At 35.1% G+C, this 23,161-nt stretch overlaps 1 protein-coding gene across 1 annotated transcript in view; it reads left to right on the top strand.

The window, feature by feature from the left end:
- ARAP2 (ArfGAP with RhoGAP domain, ankyrin repeat and PH domain 2) overlaps nucleotides 1–23,161 on the top strand; it is a 141,503-nt gene that overhangs the window by 99,494 nt on the left and 18,848 nt on the right. Inside the window, exons 25-28 of the mRNA XM_074822309.1 lie at nucleotides 8,487–8,561; nucleotides 9,665–9,782; nucleotides 14,347–14,475; nucleotides 20,737–20,876. Coding sequence (XP_074678410.1) covers nucleotides 8,487–8,561; nucleotides 9,665–9,782; nucleotides 14,347–14,475; nucleotides 20,737–20,876 — 462 coding nt within the window. The remainder of the gene's footprint in view (nucleotides 1–8,486; nucleotides 8,562–9,664; nucleotides 9,783–14,346; nucleotides 14,476–20,736; nucleotides 20,877–23,161) is intronic.

The following is a 23,161-nucleotide window of genomic DNA, read 5'->3' as shown; positions in this document are numbered from 1 at the left end:
CTAACAGAAAAAAATCTGTAATACTTTGTCTTCTGACTGCCTTCCCCCTTCCAGCAACAGTTTTGTGGTACTTGTAAGCCATCATTAAGAATACAGGGTCTTGCAAATACATGTTGAAATTACATGTTCTGTGAATTGCTATCTGAAGTCTTATTTTTGTCTCATATTCCCTTATTGTCTGGGTCAGAGTGGCATGAAGCTTTCTGACAATCATAACTTACTGCAAATGTGCACACAGAAGGGAGAATGCCTGTTTCCTCCTTTTGGTGCCTGGTAGGGAGCGACCAAGTCCCTGGGAAACAATTTAAGGTTTGCTTCTAGTGTCTGTCTTGCCGAATGGAAACACATGCCTTAGTAATGGCAAAAAAACCCCCAAATCTGATATCCCTATGAGAATTCTTCAAGGCAGGGGTTGAAGTATCTTTAATGGAACTTATTAATTCTGGAGTCCATGAAAAGGACCTTATTGAGATTAAAGAATAAAATATTCAAGCCTAAGAGTGTGAAAATGCATAGACTTTTAAATACATTCTTTTCTATGGTTTTAGAACCAAAAAAATGTTTGTTACACTATTAACATTTTCCAAGCAACTCTGGGAAGCTGTAATGGTTAAATGTTTGTAATATCTTCTGAAAAAATTAAGGAGATACGAGAGGAGTTTCATCAGTAGAGGAAGAGATAGTGGAGACATTTTGATTAGATAGGGAGAAAGAAAAGTAGAAAGGAAACTGAAAGGCTGTTGATGAATTGAATAATATAGTAGCAACTGCTGGCTAGGTGGGTTTGTCTAAAACTGAAGCTGTGAAGACCGAAATAAAGTGGTTTTGTTCTGTATTTTTTCCACCCCAGGTATCACTACAAAATCACCTTTATGAGGTGTATTGTATTTAGAAGACTGCCTGTTGAGAGAGAGAGACTTGCTTTTGATTTTTTAAAATAAAAGTCTAGGCTTTCTAAAATTGGTAAGATTTTTATTAAAAAGCTTCCAGCACCTGAAAAGCTAGTATTCCAAATTTTAAAGTTTGTAATCAAATTGGAACCTTCATGAATAATTGAGCCTGCGTGGACTTGGTTTCCCTAAACCAGTGTAGGTTGTTGGGAGGCGGAGTTGTAGAAAGATTGAACCAGTATATTAACTGTACTTATTTTGGTCTCAGCAAAGTCTCCAGCATTAATAGTCAGCTTTCTGAATTGATGGTTACACCTACTGTGTGAGTAGACTCTGGCTTGATTCTCATAACACACGTGGCTAAGTTTTAAGTTCTTTACAACAAATAGTAATATCACTTTGACCTTAAAAATGAAACAAAATCTGCTACCTAATCACAGATTTATCATAGGATCACAGAATATCTCAAGTTGGAAGGGACCCATAATGATCATCCAGTCCCAACTCCCTGCTCCTAGCAGGACTACCTAAAACTAAACCATACAACTAAGAGCATCATCCAGATGCTTCTTGAACTCTGACAGGCTTGGTGACAGCTTGCCTGGGGACCTGTTCCACTGAGCAACCACCCTCTTGGTGAAGAACCTTTTTCCTTATGTCCAATTGGAACTTTCCCTGATGCAGTTTTATTCCAGTTGTCTAGGTTGGAAGGAGCCTCTCGAGATTATCTAGTCTAATTACACTGCTGCTGAAGCGTGACCTCTTAGAGCAGATTTCCTAGGGCTGTCCTATCAGATTTTGAATATCTCCAAGGATCTCTGGGCAACTTCTTCCAGTGTTTGCCCACCCTCACAGTATAATTATTGTTTTCTTGTGTTCAGATTGAATTTTGTGTGTTTTTAATCTGTGCCAATTGCCTCTTGTCATGTCACTGAGAAGAGTATCTCAGTTTTCTTCATTCCTTCCCATTAGATATTTGTACACGTTGATAAGATTCCCCCCAAGCCTTCTCTTCTCCAGGCTGAACAGTCTCAACTCTTTCAGCCTCTTCATATATGAAAGGTGCTACAGTCCCTTCATCATCTTGGTGATTCTTCCCTGGACTCTCTCCACTAGTTCCATATCCTTCTTGTACTGAGGAGGCCAGTACTGGACACAGTACTCCAGGTGTGGCCTCACCAGTGCTGAATAGCAGGGAGAGTCACCTCTCTCAACCTGCTGGCAGTGCTTTGCCTAATGTAGCCCAGGAGGCCGTTGGCATGCTTTTCTGTGAGGGCATATTGTTGGCTCATGATCAGCTTGTTGTATGTTGGGACATCAGGGTCCTTCTTAGCAAAGCTGCTTTCCAGCTGGTCATCCCCCAGCATGTACCTGGGTTACTCCTCCCAGGGTGCAAGACTTGAATTTTCCCTTGTTGAACTTCATGAGGTTCCTCTCTGCCCAGTTCTCCAGTCTGTCAAGGTCCTTCTGAATGTATCAGCCACTCTCCCAGTTTAGTACTATCTGCAAACTTGAGGATGTGCTCTGTCTCATTATCCAGGTCATTGATGAAGATTAATGATCTCCTGGCTGTTCAGCCAGTTTTCAATCCACATTTACAGTCTGTTTATCTAACCTGTACTTTGTCAGCTTGTCGATGATGATGTTATGGGACACACTGTCAAAGACTTTACTGAAAACATCTGCTGCTATCCTTTCATCCACTAGTATCCTCATTGTAGAGCGCTATCAGTTTGGTTAAGCATGATTTCCCCTTCGTAAATCTATGCTGACTATTCCCAATCGCCTTGTTCTCATTCATGTGTTTGTAAATGCTTTCCAGGAGGATTTTCTCCATCACCTTCCCAGGGACTGAGGTGAGGTTGACCAGCCTGTAGCTTCCTAAATCTTCCTTCTTGCCCTTCTTGAAGATGGGATTGATACTTGTGCTCTTCCAGTCTTTAGGAACCTCTCCTAGGTGCCATGACTCTTCAAAGATAAGTTAGAGTGACTTTACAGTGACATCAGTGAGATTCCTTAGCGCTTATGGGTCCTACTTCTTAGGCCCCATGGACTTATGTACATCTAGTTTCTTGAAGTGCTTCTCAACCTGGTCCTCCTCCACTGAGGGTAATCTTCCTTGCTGCAGACCTTCCCTCTGGTTTCAGGGGCCTGGGATTCCTGAAGGTCAGTCTTATCAGCAAAGACTGGGGCAAAAAAGGCATTGAGTACCTTGGTCTCTTCTGTGTGATTTGTCACCTGGTCCCCTGCCCTGTTCACTAGTGGGCCCGTGTTTTCCCTAGTCTGCCTTTTGCTGTTTATGTACTTGTAGAATCTTTTCTTGTTGCCCTTCTCATCGCTTGCAAGCTTCAATTTGGGGTCGGCCTTGGTGTTTCTAACCTCATCTCTGCACAATGGGACAGTAGCTCTGTGCTTTTTGTGGGTCACCTGCCCCTGCTTCCATCTCCTATGCTTCATTTGTACATCTGAGTTCAGTCGGGAGCATTTTGCTCATCCATCAAGGCCTCATAAATAGAAAAGGATGATTTGCAATGCTTTATAGTACTTTAAATTTGGAAGGCAGCAGAGAAAGGGCTTCTCATTTTATTAGGTGGTATGCAACTGTCAAATTTGTTCTCATTAATTTTTAACACATTACTAGAAGTGACTACTTTTAGTTTCAGAGAGAATGTTTGTACAAGTATAACTTGAAGAAAATGGAAGAAAATGGCACATCCTACTTCAGTTTAACGAAAGAGAAAGAGCTAAAAAGAAATGCATTAGGAATTGTATTTAAATGCATACATTTGAAAATCTATTTTTTTCATCCCATGGGGAAAAGAAGTTCTCCAAAGAATGTGATAAATAAATATCTGATGTATGAGAGAGTCTCAGCTGGATTATGGAGTCTGCCTTCTGAGTCTCCTAGGTATGACATGTCACTGATAATAAATTTTACTTAGTGGTGTTATCACCTGGGTTTATCTGTAAATTTTTGCTGTATTCATTAAGTGCTTTCTCAGATCATTTCTAGAGTAAGTTATTACACCACAGCTATGATTTCCATTGCTTTTCTTTTTTTTTTTTTTTTACTGGCTGGAGGTCTTGTGTTTGCATACCACAAAGAGTGGTGAAAATCCACACGTTTTGGGTACACAAGAGCTAACCCTAGCTGAGGTGCAGAAGCACTCCCTGGCTCATTCTATGATTATGTGACCCCAGTTGCTCAGAGCAGAGGCCTGACTAGAGTGTGCCCTCGTTCTTTCCAGACCTGTGCTGTTAGGTTTATGGTGGTAAAAACTCAGGCATTGTGTCGAGTATGAAGCAGTATTTCCATTTTAAGAATTTAGTTCAAGGCTCTTGGATCCCAGATGTACTGTTCTGTCCCAGATTAAGCGCTTAAGTTACTTGCGAAACGGGTAGCGAAGGGAGACTTGGAGTCTTAACAGCATGGTGCATAGGAAGCCTTCTGACCTAGCCGAGTAGCTGGGATGCTGAAGGAAGGAGCCTCTCTTGCATGCCTGAACATATGTGTGTCAGATGCTGATTCACAGACCCAAACCATCATCTTAAGGTACTTTCTGAAGGAGAACTTGAGCATTTTCTTCCACTTTAATGTGCAGATGAGGAATGAGGAGGCTAAACACTTCCTTGAACAAGGTAAGGGCTCACCTGAATGCATTTTTTCCTTGTCTTGAGTATCTGTGGTTACAGTGTGGTACAGCTTTATTAGCTACAGTGGAGTATATTAGTTCCTTTGTGTCTGGTTCCACCCCTTCACAATCCTTCCACAACTTTACAATCACCCAGAATATTTTAGAGCCTATCTGTTTTGGCCTTGTCTTGGAAATGTGAATTCAAATAATTGGGTTTGGCAGTGAGCTCGCTCAGAGTGTATCCTGGATGAGTTTAATGGTTAGACAGATTGAGCTCCTCAGCTTTACCAAGATGGCACCAGTCTTAAGTAAGAAAAGAAACTTTAGGTACCAAGAATGTTTTAATAGAAAAGGCTAATTCATTGGGTACCCGTGTGCATAAGTGATTGTTTTGAGGATTGCTATTGTGAAATTAAACAGAAAAATCTCTTTAGTCTCTTTTTGCATTGCTCAAGACCTTATGTGACCAAACACTTTGGATTTCCATATGAACAGTTACATAAACAAAGGAAAAATATATCAAAAATATCCGTATGTTTGAAAATCTCAATGTGAAAAGGATTACTAATGAAAAATTATTCTAGTAAAGTACCACCTTTTTCACTCTCTTTTAGAAATACTTTACTCTTAAGACCTAATCAGATCTTTATACTATTATATTATTTGTATTGTGTGGGCAAAATGGATTTGCGCTGTAAATTGTGTACATTGTTTTATGGCTTTATTCTTTAATATAGACTTGAATGGCATAAAATGGAAAATAGTATAGAGAATTGTCAACTTCCCTGTTTCCCAAACAGTACAATGATCTCAACTTAAAGCTGTCGTTAATGTTCTTCTCCATATCAAGGAAATAAGTAATGCAGAATTCCTAGAACAAACTTGGTCACTGCGGTGTTTTAAAATTGTGTATCTGAAGTGATTCCAGATTTCCTACTTGGAAAACATGAATTCTTAATACTCAGTACATGTTTTCACAACCTGTTATAAGGACAATAGTACCTGTGCTGCTGCATTTTATTAGTTAATCTCTGTCAATATTGTATCTGAAGACATCATGAAATGCAGAGTTTGAGTTAGAAAATGGTTCTGGATCTTAGCAAATCATTGATATCTTTGCTCTGTATGGCATTTCCAGAAAAAAGAGCCACCAGAAATCTCTAGGAGAATTTAACATTTCCTTAACTATGCACGGTGTTGTCAGTAGGTTTTGCTGGGGGAATACATCGGAGCCAGACCTGGACTAACAATAAGCGCTTTTGAAAAAGGTTGACCTTCCTCTTCGTTATATTTTACATTTATAACTTCTGTCATGAGTATAAAGTGCATATTACTCACAATTTTGGAAGATTAGATTATATGGGTGCCTACACTATATTTTATGAGGCTTGGACATATAAACCTCTTTTAAATTGCTCTTGTTAAGTCCAACTTAGCATTTGATGCTTTCATTAACACTATATAAAGAATAGCCAGACCCCAGCCAATTGTCATGAGCTGTATTTGCCAGTACAGACATGAAATAGAATAAACATTTTCAAAATAGAAACAGTGGTTAGATGGAACGGTTTAGCTTTAACTTGGTATCTTTCATTATTCCAGTGAAAGAAATGGGTATGCTGAAACATACTCATTTTCAGCTGCTCTACTCCCTCTGTCAGTAGCTAAAATCATTCAGCCTGTAAGCAGTTCGCAAGACCATGGATATGGGAGACTTGCATATTCAGACTATGTAGCATGCAGATTGGACTTCAGGCTCATGCAGGAGAGGTAGCTCTTTGGGAACTTTTTTGGATGGGCTTCCAGTTACTGTTAGGACTGATGACATGGTGCAGACCGAGTGATGTAACAGCATGGGTGATTGGCAACTCAGGCCTCGAGCAGCTACAATTAAGAATTGTGTGTAACAATCCTTTCCATTTAACATCTGATAATCTGACAGTATTGCATCAAAACATATGCATATTTGTGGGAAAATCAGTGATGTGGATACTTAATACATTTGAGTATACAGGTTGCTATAGTAGTATTATCTCCAGGCTGGTGAGGCAGAGTGTTCAGAGGAGAACATCTGAACCAAATTTCTGCTGAAGGCCTGGAAGCTCTCATGTCTGAAATGTCACTGAAGTTCCGTTCCAGGTGGCACTTCATTAGCTGCTCTTCATTTTCTGTCCACCATATACTTATGCCAGCTGTTTCTGTTTGCTGCTGTAATTTACATCACATTTTCTCTCCATACGGTTGTTTATATGAGCCCAGTGGAAATCAAATGTCAGCTTCATTCTTATTTCCAACCTTTTTCTGTAATATCATCTGAAAAGCAAATTTTACAACTAAATGAGCTTTTTTGAGTCAGTGCCACTATAATTAAGCAGCTTTCTTCAAAGTAGTTTTGTAATGTTTTTCCTCACAAATGTTTCCATTAGTTTTCTATTCTCAGAGGCTAAACTAACTTTAAAGTCACCGTTTTTCAGAATGTTAATGTTCTTTAAAATTGAGTGCTGCCATTTATTTTTCTGTAGAAATGTAGTTTTAGCTTCTGTAAATTAGTCAAAATGTATCCCAAAGCTTGACTGTTTCTATCATTTTCTCCATGTCTTACTCTGTATATGATGCAGTTTTTTTACTTCTTTTAACCTCTCCCTTTGTTTGTAGTAATATATAAATAAGTAGTGTCACTATGAATACTGTTCTCAAAATTAAGGCACAAATTGTTATTCTTAATTTGATTTTTTATTCTTTATATTGACTTATTAGTAAAAGGGTACACCTCCTGAAAGGTCCAGTTTTCTGCCTTATTTTTTCTTCCTATACTCTGATCATTTATTTAGTTTAGAAAATATTTTTGGTACTGGAATGAATTACGATCTTTTGAAGATGCTTATGACTATGCTGCAAGGAAATTAGAGCAGGCAAAATGTGAGACTGTAGAAAAGTAAAGTAATTTCTCATCCACGAACATAATTTTATTGCCATAGATGAGCAATCCTACTAACAATAGAAAATACTAAATTCCTTCTCATGAATCAGATTTTTTTCCTTGATCATCAAAGGCTGGATTTACCGACTTTCCAATTTCTTTGTAAGTTTCATATCATTAGACATTCTTAAATTATGTTTGTTGGTATTGAGTATATTAAACTATTACATATTATGTCATACATTTGCTTTATCATCTAATTATTCCATGTTAGCATTGTACATAAAGTTTAGATATCACCAACAAATTTCAAGAGCTATATTTAGGAGGTTGATATTAAGAGCATTTGTTTTGATTCCTTTTTTAAATATGTCATGACAAGTTTTCATTGTGATTAATGATCATAAATGTAGTCTCCGTAGCAGGGAACTTTGATTATTTGGACATGTACTATGGCTATATGACTGAAATATTCTGTTGTTTGTAATTTTTCCTCTTGTTTTTAACTAACTCATTTTAGTTTGCGGTTTCTGTCTTGTCCTTTTTCATGGTTTTAAATACTATTCATCTGTTTTGGCTCTGAAGTGAGCCTGGCTAACCTCTAAATCAGAGTTACAGTTCTGGCAGTTTAAGATACTAAGGTATATTCATGTCTTAGACTGCAGTCTTAAATATAAATTTAAAATTTCTACTTATTTCATGTCTCCCCTAGTTTTCCTGCTCTTGAATGTATATTTGTAAAGTGTGTTCTTTTTGTCTGATACGATTCTGTTGGATTTAGTCAGGGTTTGGATTTTCCTCCTGAATCTGTGAATAGGGTGTTTTTCTTCTTAAACTAGTCAAAATTGAATGTAGTGCAGGTTTTCCCACTAGTGTCAACATTTGGACTATTTTTGTAGATAAGTGTGTGGAAAAAAAAGTTTGAGTTCAGTAGGTTCTAGCACGTCCACTAGATAATAATTATACTTTCCCTATTTAAAAGGATAGTTAAAATATTTTTAAAGACAATCTAATTATTTTTTTTTAATTGTTCTGTTTTAGGTTTCCCAGGCTGGAGATTTGCTTATTGAAGTTTATGTGGAAAGAAAGGAGCCAGACTGTAGTATTATAATCAGGGTTAGTGTATAACAGTGATACAGTGTTTATACTAATCACTTTCTCATGAAGTATACCAAATTTGTTTTCATACATGTTTTTATGTAATTACATAATGAAGGTAAGATTTTATATCTATCGCTACTCTTTTAAGTATTTCTTTTTAAAATTGCGGTGTTGCCTAAATTTTGTAAAGACTGAGTATTATGCATTTTTAAGGAGAATGTTTTGATACAATTTTAAAGGGGAGATGTCTTCCTTTAGTTTTACTGCACTATACAGTAGTATAAATTCTCACAGCTCTATGGGTGCAGCACACAAGAACATTAACAAGTAAATAGTGAATGCTGGTTTTATTTAATAGTACAAGGCCATTTAAATGACCTTCCTCCTGATTTCTCTTTTTGCCAGTGGCTGTCTGCTTTCCTTGAGTGCTAAGAAACCAGAGCTTGTTACTTACTATAATTGAGATTTTTCAGCCTTGTATCCGATAGTGTATTTTAAACACACTGATCTCTATGTAGTAGTGCTCTGTTGTTTGGATGCTGAGGAAAAAAATTTCATTTCTGTAACGGCAAAGGACAGATATTGTTAAGAAGGAACTAGAAACTTTAGGGCAATTCTTTTTTTCTTTTTTTAAAATGTTATACCTCTCTGTATCTGTTTCCTTTTTGTTCTGTTCAGCATATGACTCTCAGACACTTTTGTTTGTACATGTATGTGGTATGGGGTATACATAGATACACACATACATCTATGTACATAAGACATGCTTTTTTATAGGAATAAAAATGGGAATATGCATTGCTAAAATAAGAAAATGATACTTCTGTAATACTTACCTTCCCATACCATATACCCGTAACATAACAAGATGCCTTTTTTTTCACCTAATTTTTCAAGAGTAGAGAAAAGGGAATTCAAGTTAAGATGTTATTAGTCAGCTAAAAATTCCAACTTTGATTTCATGGAACAAAATAAGGAAAGCATGCTGGAGTCTGACAAATAATGCTGGGGGTTTTGTGTGGGTTTTTTAAGTCAATTGCAGGCAGAAAGATTTTGAACAAATAAATCAGAGATCAGTAATTGTAATATGTTATAAACTGACTCAGTTTGTATTACAGGTATCACCTTTGATGGAAGCAGAAGAACTAACTAGTGATGTTTTAGGAATCAAAAATATTATTCCCAACAAAGATGATATCTGGACTGCTTTTGAAGTACTTGAAAATGGAGAACTAGGTTAGTGACACTTAAATTCATGCATGTTCATCAAACTTTATTATTTTTATTTTTCAATACTTAACATAATCAAAAGCTTAAATAGTTACTAAAACGTTTATAGAAACAAAACAAATTTAGCCTTCATGCCATTGGTTTTACATTTGGTTGCTGGGACATCTGCATGATTTCTTTCTACACTTTGCCAGAAATAATGTGATGAATTGTTTTAAAATCCTTATAAATTGGGGGCTGAAAAATGTTCTTTATATTACTCTGCTTTGCAGTTTGTTAGTTATCAGCTATAGAAATGTAGGTCTTACCAATAAGTTTAAAAGAAGAAATTTATTTTCATTAGAATGTCAGCAGTTGATTTTATAAGGAATAATGTTTTTCAGAAGATGAAATTAGAAAATACATGTAATACCTAAGGGAAGGATCTTTTTTATTATTTAGTCAATTATTTTATGTGTGTAGATGAAAAAAGAGGCATAAAGTGTGTGACCTTGTGTTTATGGCAAGTGGCATTATGGCATATCCAGGAGAGTCTTGAAACATTTGTTTTAATTATGGTTCTCCTGTCAACAAGAGCAAATGTCACACAGTCACAATATTCATGAGCTGTAAAGAGGTTTTAACATTGGGAGTGCTTTATGTGTGCTGGAGCTTGCCTGTTATTATCAGAAATACTTAAAATAACATAAAGAAATGGAGATTTTTAAAATTAAAACATTGTAGTTTGATGAATCTTCACTAATGTAATCTGATTTTTGAAGAATACATGGGGGACAGAAATATGCTTTCAGTAAAAAGCAACATCTATTTGCACTTTATAGTAAGTTGCTGCTCTTGCTATTTTCATGTTACAGAAGTGGACTGCAGACTAATTTCTGTAGTGAAGATACTATTTTCAAGTTAAGAAAAAAAATATAAAAAATGGAGAAAACTAAGATTACTAAATGTTCCAAGATTGTTTGAATATTTCTGTTTTACTTGATTTTTAGGCATGCTTACAGTAATCTCTTTAGATTTACTAATATTCCTGATATACTCAGTCTTGACCTTGGTGTTATCAATAATGAGAATGGAAATACATTCTCCCATTTGTCTTAAAATAAATGATCCTGATCCCTCTTTGCATCTTGCAGTCTTCTGGTGAGGCTGTATAGAGTTGTAACATAGAATTCATTTCTAGATTCATAGATGTGGGTGTCAGCTGACAAAGAATGCTAGCATCTATTGTTATTAGAAGAGTCCTGATAACTCCTACAAGTACTCTAGAAATCCGGTTTCTTTCGACTGAGTATGGAAAAATTTGAAGAGGGAATTTTATTTTCTTAAACTTGATATATAACACAGGCAAATGAAAACTAAACTAGATAATGACCAAGAGAACATAAAAGTGAATAAAAAAGATAGACCTCACAGCAACTTCTTGAGGTGTTTGGGTGCAACAACTAGTATTTTAGTGTGGGCTAGAAATGTTATCTGAGCTAATGACTGTGGAAGATCGGCAAAGTTAAGCTTAGAGCGAGACACTACAGGTCCTATATAGGACAATAAATATTGGCAAGGGATTAGAGTGTATCCTGTTGAAACGAATTTACAATGCAAAGTAGAAATGGCATACCAGTGTTATAAAACCAAACCAAACAAGCAAAAAGCAAACTAAGTAAGGTCCTGATTTCTCACCTGGCTCCAATCAGTAGAGACTGTGTTGATGAAATGTCTGCTTCATGGACCCCTTTCTGGAAGAATCTGTGCATCAGAACAGCTGAACTGAATTAATAATGTTGAAAAATAAAAATAATGCATGTAGTAAGAGGCACTTATTCAGGAAGATTCCTGTGGTGCTACGGCTGAATCTAGCAGATTTTCAAAAGGCTGAAACACAGAGAAAACAACAGAGAAAAATAGTCTTGTGCAGTCTTTGGTCCAAATGTGACACTAAAGAACTAAAAAAACCTACTTGAGTCTTTGCTGCTGCAAGTTGATCTTACTAGCATCATTTAACAAACACCATTGAACATTATGTAATCTAAGGCATTTACAAGTAAATTGAGATTCTGACATGTCATGACAGAAACAAAGTTTGCTTATTTGTTTCAATGTACATTAATGATCACAGTGTCTTTCTGACAGAAATTAATTTTCTGCTTGTATTCCTGCGGCGGTCTGGTTCCTGTCCAGTGTGTGTTGGTATTCTGTTTGTTACACTGAATCCTGAAGTTTTATGAGAGTTATTTTACTTTTTAAGATACACTGCCCTGAAAACGAACCCTGAGAAGGCAAGAAAATTAGAATCTTATATTTTCTAAAAAGTAATTTTCTCCTGATAGTTAATGTTGTTTAAGATGAAAATGACTGGTTTGGGATATTTACCAGCATATGATGACCTAAGTAAAAGGGTAATTGGACATATGTTTTGACTGCTTGCTGTTCAAAATACTAAAATTGCAATATTAAAAATCAACTAAATTATTTGCATATAGAAAAGTTGAAATAATTGATAATTTTATCTAGCCTAGTGCAGAATGTTCAATACCATATGCTTTTACAAAATAGGCTGTATATTTTTTTTTTTAGTAATTTGTGCTTGATGGATACTTTGTAATTGAGGTGTGTTGCCAGTAAAATAGCTAATGCATTTCAGCATGATGATTTATGTACCGTGTAATCCATGATGACAGATGGTCTTAAATGTAACTATAAATAAAACAGTAGGTGTTTACTCTGGGAGTGCTGGTGTTCTAGGAAGATGTGGTGATTTGCTAGTGTTTCGTGCCTTTGATTTGTAAAGTTCTTCTCTTAAAATGGGGTTTTCTCTCTTGTACTAAGGCAGCAAGTTGTTTTAATTTTTATCACATCAGAGTCCACAGTTTCCCAAAAGTTGCAAAGAAATTTTAAAAGTTTGACCATTTAAAACGGAAGGGCCAGAAGAAATGCGATTGAACTTCTGTCTACAGAATGGTATTTTTGTTAGGCTGCTTTGATGTCATGTCTGAATAATAAAATCTTTATATAAGTGGTATAACAAGTCTACAGGTAAGGAAGTTTTTTGCATCCCAAAACAGCGGTAGTTTTTTCTGTCGCTTAAGTGTTATTTGTGGCTGCCGCTTTCTGAAGCTCTGGTGCTTAGGAAAATATGTTCTGCTAGAGTGTACTGCTGGACAGTCCCAAAGCAGCTGTTGACATTTCATATTCATCTACCCTAGCAGAAATGAAAAATGAGATTATGGTGGCATACTTCTCCCTTCAGTACTCAAGAGACACAGGGCTGGACTGTCTGACCCAACATGACAGTGTCACAGGTGTGACTTTCCAGGAGCTGTACCCAGCTCTTTTCAAGGCCTGACCCACATAAATTGGTATGCAAATGGAAACTCAGAACTTTTGGAAAAATCTCTCTTTGGAGGTAAAATGACCCTTGGATCCACTGCTCTTAAGTTGTAGCCCACAAAGCCATCGTTAAGGTTTTTATGCTTTCATGAATTATAGTAGGTGCTTACTGCTGAGCAGGTAAAAGCCTTCAGGTGGGGGTTGTGTGTGTGGAAGAAGGATTAATAGAGAGGGGAACTGTACAGTCTCCCTCCATGCACATTAGTGTTGCCTTGTATGATACCTCAGTCTGTGTAGCAGTACATATCACACCGATTTCTGCCGGATCGGGTAATGCAGATTAGGGACTATTTGCAAGTTCTTCCCTACTTTCATTTGGTATATGAACTGGGATTTGTATGGATACTGCCTGAACTTTCTTATTACTGCAGTTTTTCAGTCCTGTGAAAGGGTCTCAGAGTTTCTCTTTTAGGATGGATGATACCTATGAACAAATGTATGTTTGAGCAACTGAAGTGCTGAACTGCACACATACAGTCTAGTCATGCCTTCATTGGTTGGTATTTTAATCTTGCTGTACTCCTTGTATGAGGTTGGAATATAAAAGTGCAAGTCTGGAAATTCCCTGGCCACAGCAACAGGGGGAAGACCTAATAAGACCACATACTTTTCCTTTCTAGTAAAAGGAATATAATGAAACCAAGAGTCTGTCTCAGTCTGCTTTGATCGTTAACAGACAATATAATCTATACTGGGTTCATTTTTTTCACTGTAACCAAATTCTTTGGGTTTTGATTGCAGAGAATTGGTAGCTATGATGATACATTTTGTATTGAGCTTAGGCCAGTGAGGCCCAGTATAGCTGCAGGACTCGGTTCTGTTTAGGTATATTTAGGTATGCCCTGTGATAGTTCCTAACTTTTGTATTTAGTTCGAAAGCAGTGTCTTAGTGTCTTTACATAAGAAAATATTCATAACTAAATACAAAAGAGTTGCTGAACATTTGACTACTGCTTGTTTAATTTGATATTCATTACCTGTGCAGGCCCTGCCAACGAAGGTGTTGCTGCAGAAAGCCAATGAAGTGCCTAATTGTGTTATTTTGAAAGCAGTGTTTTTCTTCTGTAGCTCAAAGTGAGACACTGTTGTGTATAGACACATGTAACTTCTAAAGGTCTGCAACCTTGGTTTTGTTTTTCTTTTTTTATTTCAACATTGTGTTTTGTTTTTTCCTCCGACATTTTAGAACGTCCTCTGCATTATACAGAGAATGTACTAGAGCAAGTTCTTCACTGGAGTTCACTGCCAGAGCCTGGCACTGCATATCTGATAATAAAGAGATTTCTAACAGCAGACATGATAAAATTCTACAGTGGTATGTATCTTTTTTAAAACTTGGATATTTCATGTGAGACATGAGGATGGCAATTCTTTTATAGCTGTTTCACTGGGGCAAAGTGTCCCAGAATGTCTGAATTACTGAATTACTTTATAAAAGTTACTGATTTACTGACGGTTGTGCTGACTTCCTTTTAAACATAGACATTATGGATGTTCTTGTTTCTACAAACTATAAGCTCTCCCATTTGAATGTAAAAGTATACAGAAACTCTGCATTTGGTTCACAGTTTGTGAACTTCTGCTGTGAAGCTTGAGACTACTCTTTTATCCACAGTGCAGTTCTACACAATCCATCCGCATATATACACCACACTATACCCTCTCTCCATGGACTATATATACATATAGCTTAAAATGATTACATTATATATGAAACATATAATTTATATATAATTATATAAGTATGTTATGTACTACTAATAATTTCTATTATGTAACCCAATGCCTCCAAACTACAAAGCTAATTTGAATGACATACTCAACCAACTGAATGACTTAGAGAGTATGTGATCTTTAAAAAGGATGAGGAATTTAGATCTGACACTTGAAAGGAAATACAACTCAATAGTGGAAAAATATGATTTACAAGCTACTCCAGTTCTATTTTGGTTTTTCTTACATAATACCTGGATTTAGGTCTCCTGTGTAATAATATGTAGTATTTGCTTTGAGGGAAGCAGGAATTTAGAAGTTAAACATGTCGAAAAATTACTACCCTGTTTTCAAGCAGTTGAAATCTTGTATGCTGTCACTGTAAAACATGTGATGGTGACACATGATGCCTGGTTTAATGACCATCTGATTTTATCTACTGACTTATTCAATACATAGTATTTTCTTTTTCTCTCTTCCCCATACACAGAGTTATTAATCTCTCCATCTCTATATCTCTTCTGTCTTGATTTCAAGAAGTTATGCTATTTTCCTTATTCTTCTGAAAGTAATAGTCTTCTCTCATCATCTTTTATTCCTGTAAAAGCATATTCCACACATATGAACCAACCTTAACAAGTGTGATATTCATGACTTTTATGTTTGAGTTTCACTACCTCTAAACATGGCATAGCAGATAATGAACAGAGAGAAATAGCCTACTTCATTAAAAGCTTGAAATATGAACTCCCATCATCTCAATCAGTATGTGCTGAGGTATAATCAGAAAAGGGAATGAGTCATAAGGACTGTGTGAACCACTGCTCTGAGAAACACAGACTAGTGTCAGCTTACAAAATGTAGTACTACTTAAAAGGGGAGATCTGCTGTTTGCCCTCCTTCTTGTCTTCTAATTTCTACATCCATTTGTTCTACCAACCCATCACAGTAATTGTTTGCATCAATTCTATTCAGTTTGACCTTAGTCTAGACATACTGGCCTTTGACTGAATGTTTACATTTACTCATTTACTGTCTCTTTTTTTTTTTTTTTTTTGTTAAAATAATTAAAACCTTACTTAATAAGTTATATTGGTTTTCTTAGTGGTTTGAAGGGAAAAATCTCTGCCATATTGCAGACTTACAGTGTTGATCTCTGCAAACTACATGACAGAGTAATCTCTCATGTATTACAAAATCTTTTCTTGAGAGTGGAATTGCCATTTTAAGGAACTTTACATGGTGAACATACTGTAATTTCTAAAACGTTACCTTTTCTAACTGGATCTTGTTATAATAAAATAATGTTTAAAATAAACACAGTTCTGTAGTAATTTCATCTTGTTAGAGTTTTTGAGTCCACTTTTAGCTTGTAAATTTACTCTGAAACATTATGCATACTGGAGGAGCAACTTCATTAGCTTCAGCCAAGCAGTGTATATATTAAATGTAGGCAAAGATGCATAGAAAGTCTGCACCATTCATCCACATCTTGTAGTTGCAGGAATGTTTATTGTTTCTATTTCTAATTTTGCATCTGTACACACTGTTAAAACAAGTAGGCAGCTATTTCGGGACAAAAAGCTATGGGTTTTTTTAGATAAATGTTGTACTTCCATCGCTAGATAGTGTCAGAGTGAGAAAATATACAGGATGAGGTCATTGGGGAAGGAATGCTCTCAGTGTCTAGAGGAAGCAACAGTTGTGGTTATTCTGGGGCTCTCCATCTCAGAGTGCACAAGAAGTAACTGCTGGATTGAAGGAAGAAGGGGAGACATTAATCTTTCAGTCTTTTACGCTATGTGGTTAATTGCTCCTCACTGAGTAGTAGGGCTGAGGCCAGATGTCTATTCACTACTATCTGAAGTATGTTTTTTAACAGATTTTAACTCGGTAGATAGATGTCCTCCTCTTTTGCAGTAAAATTAATAGGGCTGTGATCATATTATGTTTATAACAGAATTCCATTAATTTCCCTTGGTTCTCTGATTTATGTTAGAATCTTACAGACTAAACTATGATATTACTGACCTTTTTTCTATTAATGTTACTTCAGAGCTTTGTGTCCTCAGTACTTTTCTCCTTTTCCTTCCAGAGACTTTAATGATGTTTGAAATAGTGTTGGTTCAATAGTGAGCCTAAAGGAGCAACGCTATTAGCTTCATTTCATCTTGACAACTTATCACTGTCTTCCCTGTCAGTGCAAATTTTCTCATGTACACATGACACATAGTACATTCTCCTTTTTCATAGTTATTATTCTCATTTTGTCCATTTTAAACTCATTTCTCATGTTGTACAGTATCAAACATTGTCTTGAGGTCTAGATGTATATTTTGTATAGAAATCAACTTTTCAAGGAAAAAAAGTGTTAGTATATTTGTATTGGTGTGTTCCAGTAAATTCGTTGAGAGTTTTCCACTTTCATCCAGATCTTTAGTTATTCTTTCTTGGCAGTTTATTCCATAGCTTTTCATGCTTGTTGCAGGAGCACTCATTCAAGTGCTGTTCAGAAGGGCAAGGTATGCGTTTATATTTTGTTATAAGAGATACTCCATATAGCTTAGTTGTATTTCAAGACTCTTTTTCTTCTCCTTACCTGAAAATTTCCCACATTTAAGTTTTACTTGTTAGAAGAACATGAGAGAATAGATTCACTACAAAGTGTGTGTATCTAGGTCCTTAAAATTTTACCAGTAAAGAGTTGTATAATTTGAGTGGGAAGTATTGATTTCTGAGAACAGGGGCTATTATTCAGAGATACTCTTTGAAACGCAGACTTCTAAACCATAGGCAGATCAATCCTGAATGGATTGAGTTCTTCTAGTTCCTATCAGTTGTAAAGTTCTAGAAGGTTTTGCATGTTCTGTAAAGTTTGTATTTGAAAAATAATTCTTATTAAGACACATCCAGATCATTTTAGATTTACTTTATGAAATGCTGGCTTATAAAGATTATAGAATATCATCAGTTTAGAGGATTATTATTTTTACTCCTTCAGGCTTTTCTAAGATCTTTGTAAGTGTCAAGTGTTTGATAGATTTGCTATGGTAGGAATGCTGTGAAGTTTAGAATGAGTTTTTGTCATATCAAGAGCTATATGCAGATATTTAAAACCTTCCAATTTGGTACAGACGTGGAAGTATCCTGCTACTCTCATTTGGTATCGTTAAAAGAAAATCTTGTGATTGTATGGATAAGGATTCGTATTCTGTTCTGAACATGAAATAAATATTCTTATTGGCAAACAGGGAACATGTTAGCGCTTTTTTTAACTGTGCATGTATATTTGAACTTATAACTGAGGCAATCCAAGTAACTTTTGATTTTAATTGTTGAAATGTATTGATTATGACTTTAGATTCTATTGTAAACTCTAAATACTGGGAATTTTTCTTTAAGATTTTCCTTTCACAGCAAGCATGCTGATTAGAATGTAGTTGGTTTTATTTGATGAAATCAAAGGATTTTATTATCTTTAAAATTTCCATTATATTTTTTAATGTTTTTTATAATTTCATTTTGTATTAAGATATAAAGCAAGAGGGAATTAGATTCACAATTTTTAATGATCTTTTTTGCAAATAATTAGGGTTAGTAGGAGGAATAATTTAATTCTGACTCTTTAAACAGCAGTTTTTCAGCCAGTATGAAAGATGGGATTCAGATACAACTTTTCAAGTGAGTCCCAAAGTCTCTCTACACCGTACAAATGATAGTAGAATCTGACTCTGAGTTTTGAAATATAACCTAGCTGGGTTTTTTTGTAGGCACTTTAAAGTGTATTTGCATAAATGCACGTTTGAGACTGGATATCACTCATGTACTTTTTGTGCATGCACAACCATGCATCTAATGCATTAATACATTTTTCACTATTAAAATCTTGGGGCTCTTCCTAGATAGTCATGTGTGGAATAACTGTCTGCAGGTTCTTTAAAAGAAGAACAAAAATCAGTACTGTGCAGTATATTTATATTAGACCCTGCATGTTGTGGTCATTAGTAACGTTTCCTGCAAATTCTTAATTCTCCCTTGTCACCTCTCATACTTGCTTTGTGCAAATCATGCAGTACTTGAAGATATTGACTGCTCATTTAGCAGAATATATGAAGATGGAGAAAATACCTGATTTTGATTAGTACATGTTACAGCAAGTGTCGCTTCCAAACCATGACTATTCGTGTAGTTAGCCATGGCTGTGTAATACCATTCTTCAGAAATAAAAAAATAATGCAAACAATAAATTTTTTCTGTATTCATGTCTTTCCTGACTAAATGAAAATATGTTTTATGTTACTTTTTATTGTTGATTTATTTTATTACTATTTTTTTAGATTATATTATGTGCTGCTGCTTAATAATAGAGTTTTGATAACAGATGCTCAAATCCTAAGTGGAATTTTAATGAAAAAAGCCAATTGAGTAGTTGGGTAAGGCTGCTATGCTCCATACACCACATACTCCTTTTACACAAGAGTTTTATTTACTATCTTGAAATTAATATATTAGAAAAACTAGTATCATTCTGGGACTCCTAAACAAGTTTATTTGGTATTTCCTAAATAAGTGAATAACTTACAGGAAATACCTACACTTAGCAAAAGAAAATAGGGGGTAAAAGCCAAAATATGGCATAAGTAGTAGACTTGTAGTGTTTTGGGATAAATGAATTATTAGCCCTCTTAGTGTGGCTCCCTCTTTGAGGTGAAATAGTGTTAACTGGAATGGAGGAGAAGAGTTCATCTCCTGCCTAGCTGCTATCTCTTCATGCTGGCAGTCTGCTTCCCGCACTAGTTAACTTGAGGAGAAAAGAATACTTCATAATTCTGCTGAATTCTCTGCTCTTTCATAAAGACTTGATAAGATGCAAGTAGGAATTACTTTTTTCATTTGTTGTTCCTTACTTTGTTAAAGTGTTTTGGTTTGATTTGGTATACATGAGTCATATCAGCATGGTAATTACTGTAATTAGTGGTCAGAAATTTTTGCTATTTGAAAGTGGACTTGCTGGGAAAAACTGATAAACTAGTACAAAAAGCCAAACAAACTTATATTGGGCAGAATAGGAAAACCAAAAACATCTAGAAGTGGTGGTGCAGTAGTTTATATGTACTAGTAATACTTTTTTGTATTATTTTATTTAGAATTTTAAATTGCTAAGAATGTACTGAAAAATCTAGTCTGTAACATTGAAAACTTTCAGTGGTTCTGGTATTTTTTTCAAATAAAAGCTTTTTCAGTACAAAGTTAAATGCTTTATAAAGCTGACTGCAAAGTTGTGGTTTGGGTTTGTTTTGGGTTTTTTTTATTAATTTTACTAAATATATGTGTGTTTCTGTGTGTATTTTGACTCAGACAGAAAAATGTAGACAGACTCATTACAAAATCAGATCTTTGTGAAAAATTTTTGCCTCTCTGAAGCAGAGAGATTAAAAGTATCCATGTCATACTTTTGACTTGATTGCACATTCTATTCTGAAAAGATTCTTTTAATTAAAGTGTGTTGATGGATTCTTTCCGTGTTATCTTACAAGTGAAACAGAAAGACCTTTTTTCCCCAGTAATTAAAATCATAATAGTGTCAATATTTAAGAATACATACCTTATTAATATATAATACAGTAATGTATACTATATTAATTTATAGTATATTAATATAGCATGTGTATTCAAATGCGATATATAATGTACCTGTATATTCTATATAATTATTTCTATTGTTTTAATATATAATATTAACAAATGAGTTGAATTGTAATTCTGGTCTTCTGATAATCAATAATACTAGGGGCACTTAACAACTACCAGCTTCCAGTGTTGTAAAATCTTCTAACAAAATGCTTTTTTATTTTGTTGATAGAGAAAAATGAGAAAGGTAGTATGAAAGCAGGCAATCTGAAGTACAAAGAAGAACCATCAAAACTACTGTCCGGAAACAAATTTCAGGAGCGTTATTTTGTGTTGCAGGAAGGAAACTTGCTTCTTTACAAGGATATGAAGGTATAACAGACAAACTCTTCACCCAATTCTTAAAGCACTCACTTAAGCTTTCTTTCCCCTACAAAAGAAATGCAAGGCAATCAGATCACATATCAACATTTCTGGTATTAAATGGCAGCTTATAGAGTATGGGGTTGAAGTACAAGATTTTTATCTTACTATTTCACAGACACTTAGTAAAAGGAGTTTGTGTCAGTTGCTCATTTAGCTATTATAGTAATTATGCATTACTATAAGCTTTAAAAAATAAAAATAAAACAACATTTAGGAATGCCTACGGCTTATGCTGTGACTAAATTTTTTGAAAATCTACTGTAGAGAGCAGTAGTAGAAGTAATATGGAGCTTAAGTGAGCTGCATGCCGTTTTTTCTTGGTATCTCACAAAAAGCCTTTAGAAATTACAACAGCAGGGTTCTTATACGTACAAGTGTCATGATAGAAGACCTTATAGGAAACAGTAACTCTCAGTACACTAGCAGAATCTTCCCCTGCTTCCCAAAAAGTTTTCGGATGTATTCTCAGTCCTCCAAAAACTAATATTGATAATTAGATATACTTCAGATTTCCACAGAAGCAAATGTAGACATACTTAATAGCGTGGTGGGTTCAGTTTTAAATATTTCATGGGAGTTTTCTTTAAAGAGTGTTTTTAGATGTATGCAGCTTGTATTAAAGTATAAAACTAAATAATATGCATTGTGAACTATGTTTTCATTTTAGTTTTGATGATTTCTAGTTTAAAACAAATAATCTCTTAAAGTGCTTTTATTTTTGCCAACTGCTGGTTTTGCCCATCCAGCAAATACAGATGTATACTTGCTGACCTTCTTAAAGTACTTTTTTTTAAAAAGACAAATCCATTGCTCAAGTGAGCTAATGCAAAAGAAATATTGTGTCTTCTTGTGATACTGTGGTTTTAATTGTAATTAGAATGACCCCAGAATGTCAAAAATAGTGTCTCATAATTTAGTGCTAAAACTCAAATTGGCACATATGTGAGAATAAATTAATATGCCCGTAAAACCTTAATTAGTATCTTGGAAAGAGTTTATGATAGGATTGTTGTACTACTTTATAATCTGCTTTTTTAAGCCATTCTGATTTATAAAACATTAAATTCCTCAATTTGGGTCAAATTTTGAACAACGTTAGTTTTAAATGGCTTTACATTTCTTTCATAAAAAAGCAAATGGAAATACCATTCTGACAAAACAGTGTATATCAGTTTGTTTTATTTTCTTTCAAGAGGTGTTCATCTACCACTAATAATCTTGGTTTAATTTTAGTCATATTTAGAAATGAATAGTAGGAAAGCTTGACATTGCAGATGGAAAATTGTATTTAATAAGACTGCATGTACTAATTAATTTATAAATTCTCATTAACAACAAATTAAGTTTGCATATGCAGGTGGAGATACATTCTGTTAAGTGTTTCTTTTGCTCAAGAGCAATTAGCAAAAAAATGAAGTTTCCATGATACTGTATGTTAAATTACAATATTGTGCTAATTGACTGAAATAACACGCCACTTTAATGTACTGTTGTTAAGTGATAAGCTCACACACAGACAAATGGCTTCCTTAAGGTACATTTTTGTGAGAATACTGTTGTTTAACTAGATTGTATGTTTTCTAGGAGTGTTTTTTCATCCTGGCAGTATCCTTGCTTTGAGCGGGAAGTTATAGAATACCAACCATGAAACTGCTGTGTGGTTCTTTGTTTTGTTTTTGTAAATGTTTATGCCATCTCAAATTCTGTCTTTTTCTCCACACTGTAGTGTTAGAGATTGAAAGCTGTAGAGGGAGAAATTGAGAATCCAAGACAGTTAACACTATGGAGTATCTTTATGTACTGGGATTATAAAATTATAAATTTATTTTTAAAAATAAATGGAAAGCTAAAACACTTGACCTAAAGGGTTACTAAAGGGATGTTTGTGTTTTGTGTTAGATGTTAGTTGTAGTGTACATGACAATTTTATTGTTTCCTTTTAGCATTTCATCCTCCGGGCACGTAGTGTGGGTACATGTCTGTTGTAGGTTGGCTAAAGGTAGTTTGTTCAAGAAGGAACAAGGAAGGAAGGAACCTCAGATGATCTCTAGTCCAACTTCCTGTTCACAGCAGGGTTAGCAACTGAAGTGAGAACAGGTTGCCCAGGGCTTGATGCAGTTAAGTCTTGAAAACTTTGGAGGATGGAGATTGCATAACCTCTCTGGGCAGCTTGTTACCATACCTGACTGTTGTCTCGGGAAAAAGTTTGTCCTTATATCTAGTCATCTTCT

The sequence above is a fragment of the Strix aluco genome, chromosome 4 (genome assembly GCF_031877795.1).
Source record: "Strix aluco isolate bStrAlu1 chromosome 4, bStrAlu1.hap1, whole genome shotgun sequence".
NCBI lineage: Eukaryota > Metazoa > Chordata > Aves > Strigiformes > Strigidae > Strix > Strix aluco.
The sequence above is the reverse complement of the archived record's forward strand: the minus strand, read 5'-3'. Positions and strand labels throughout refer to the sequence as shown.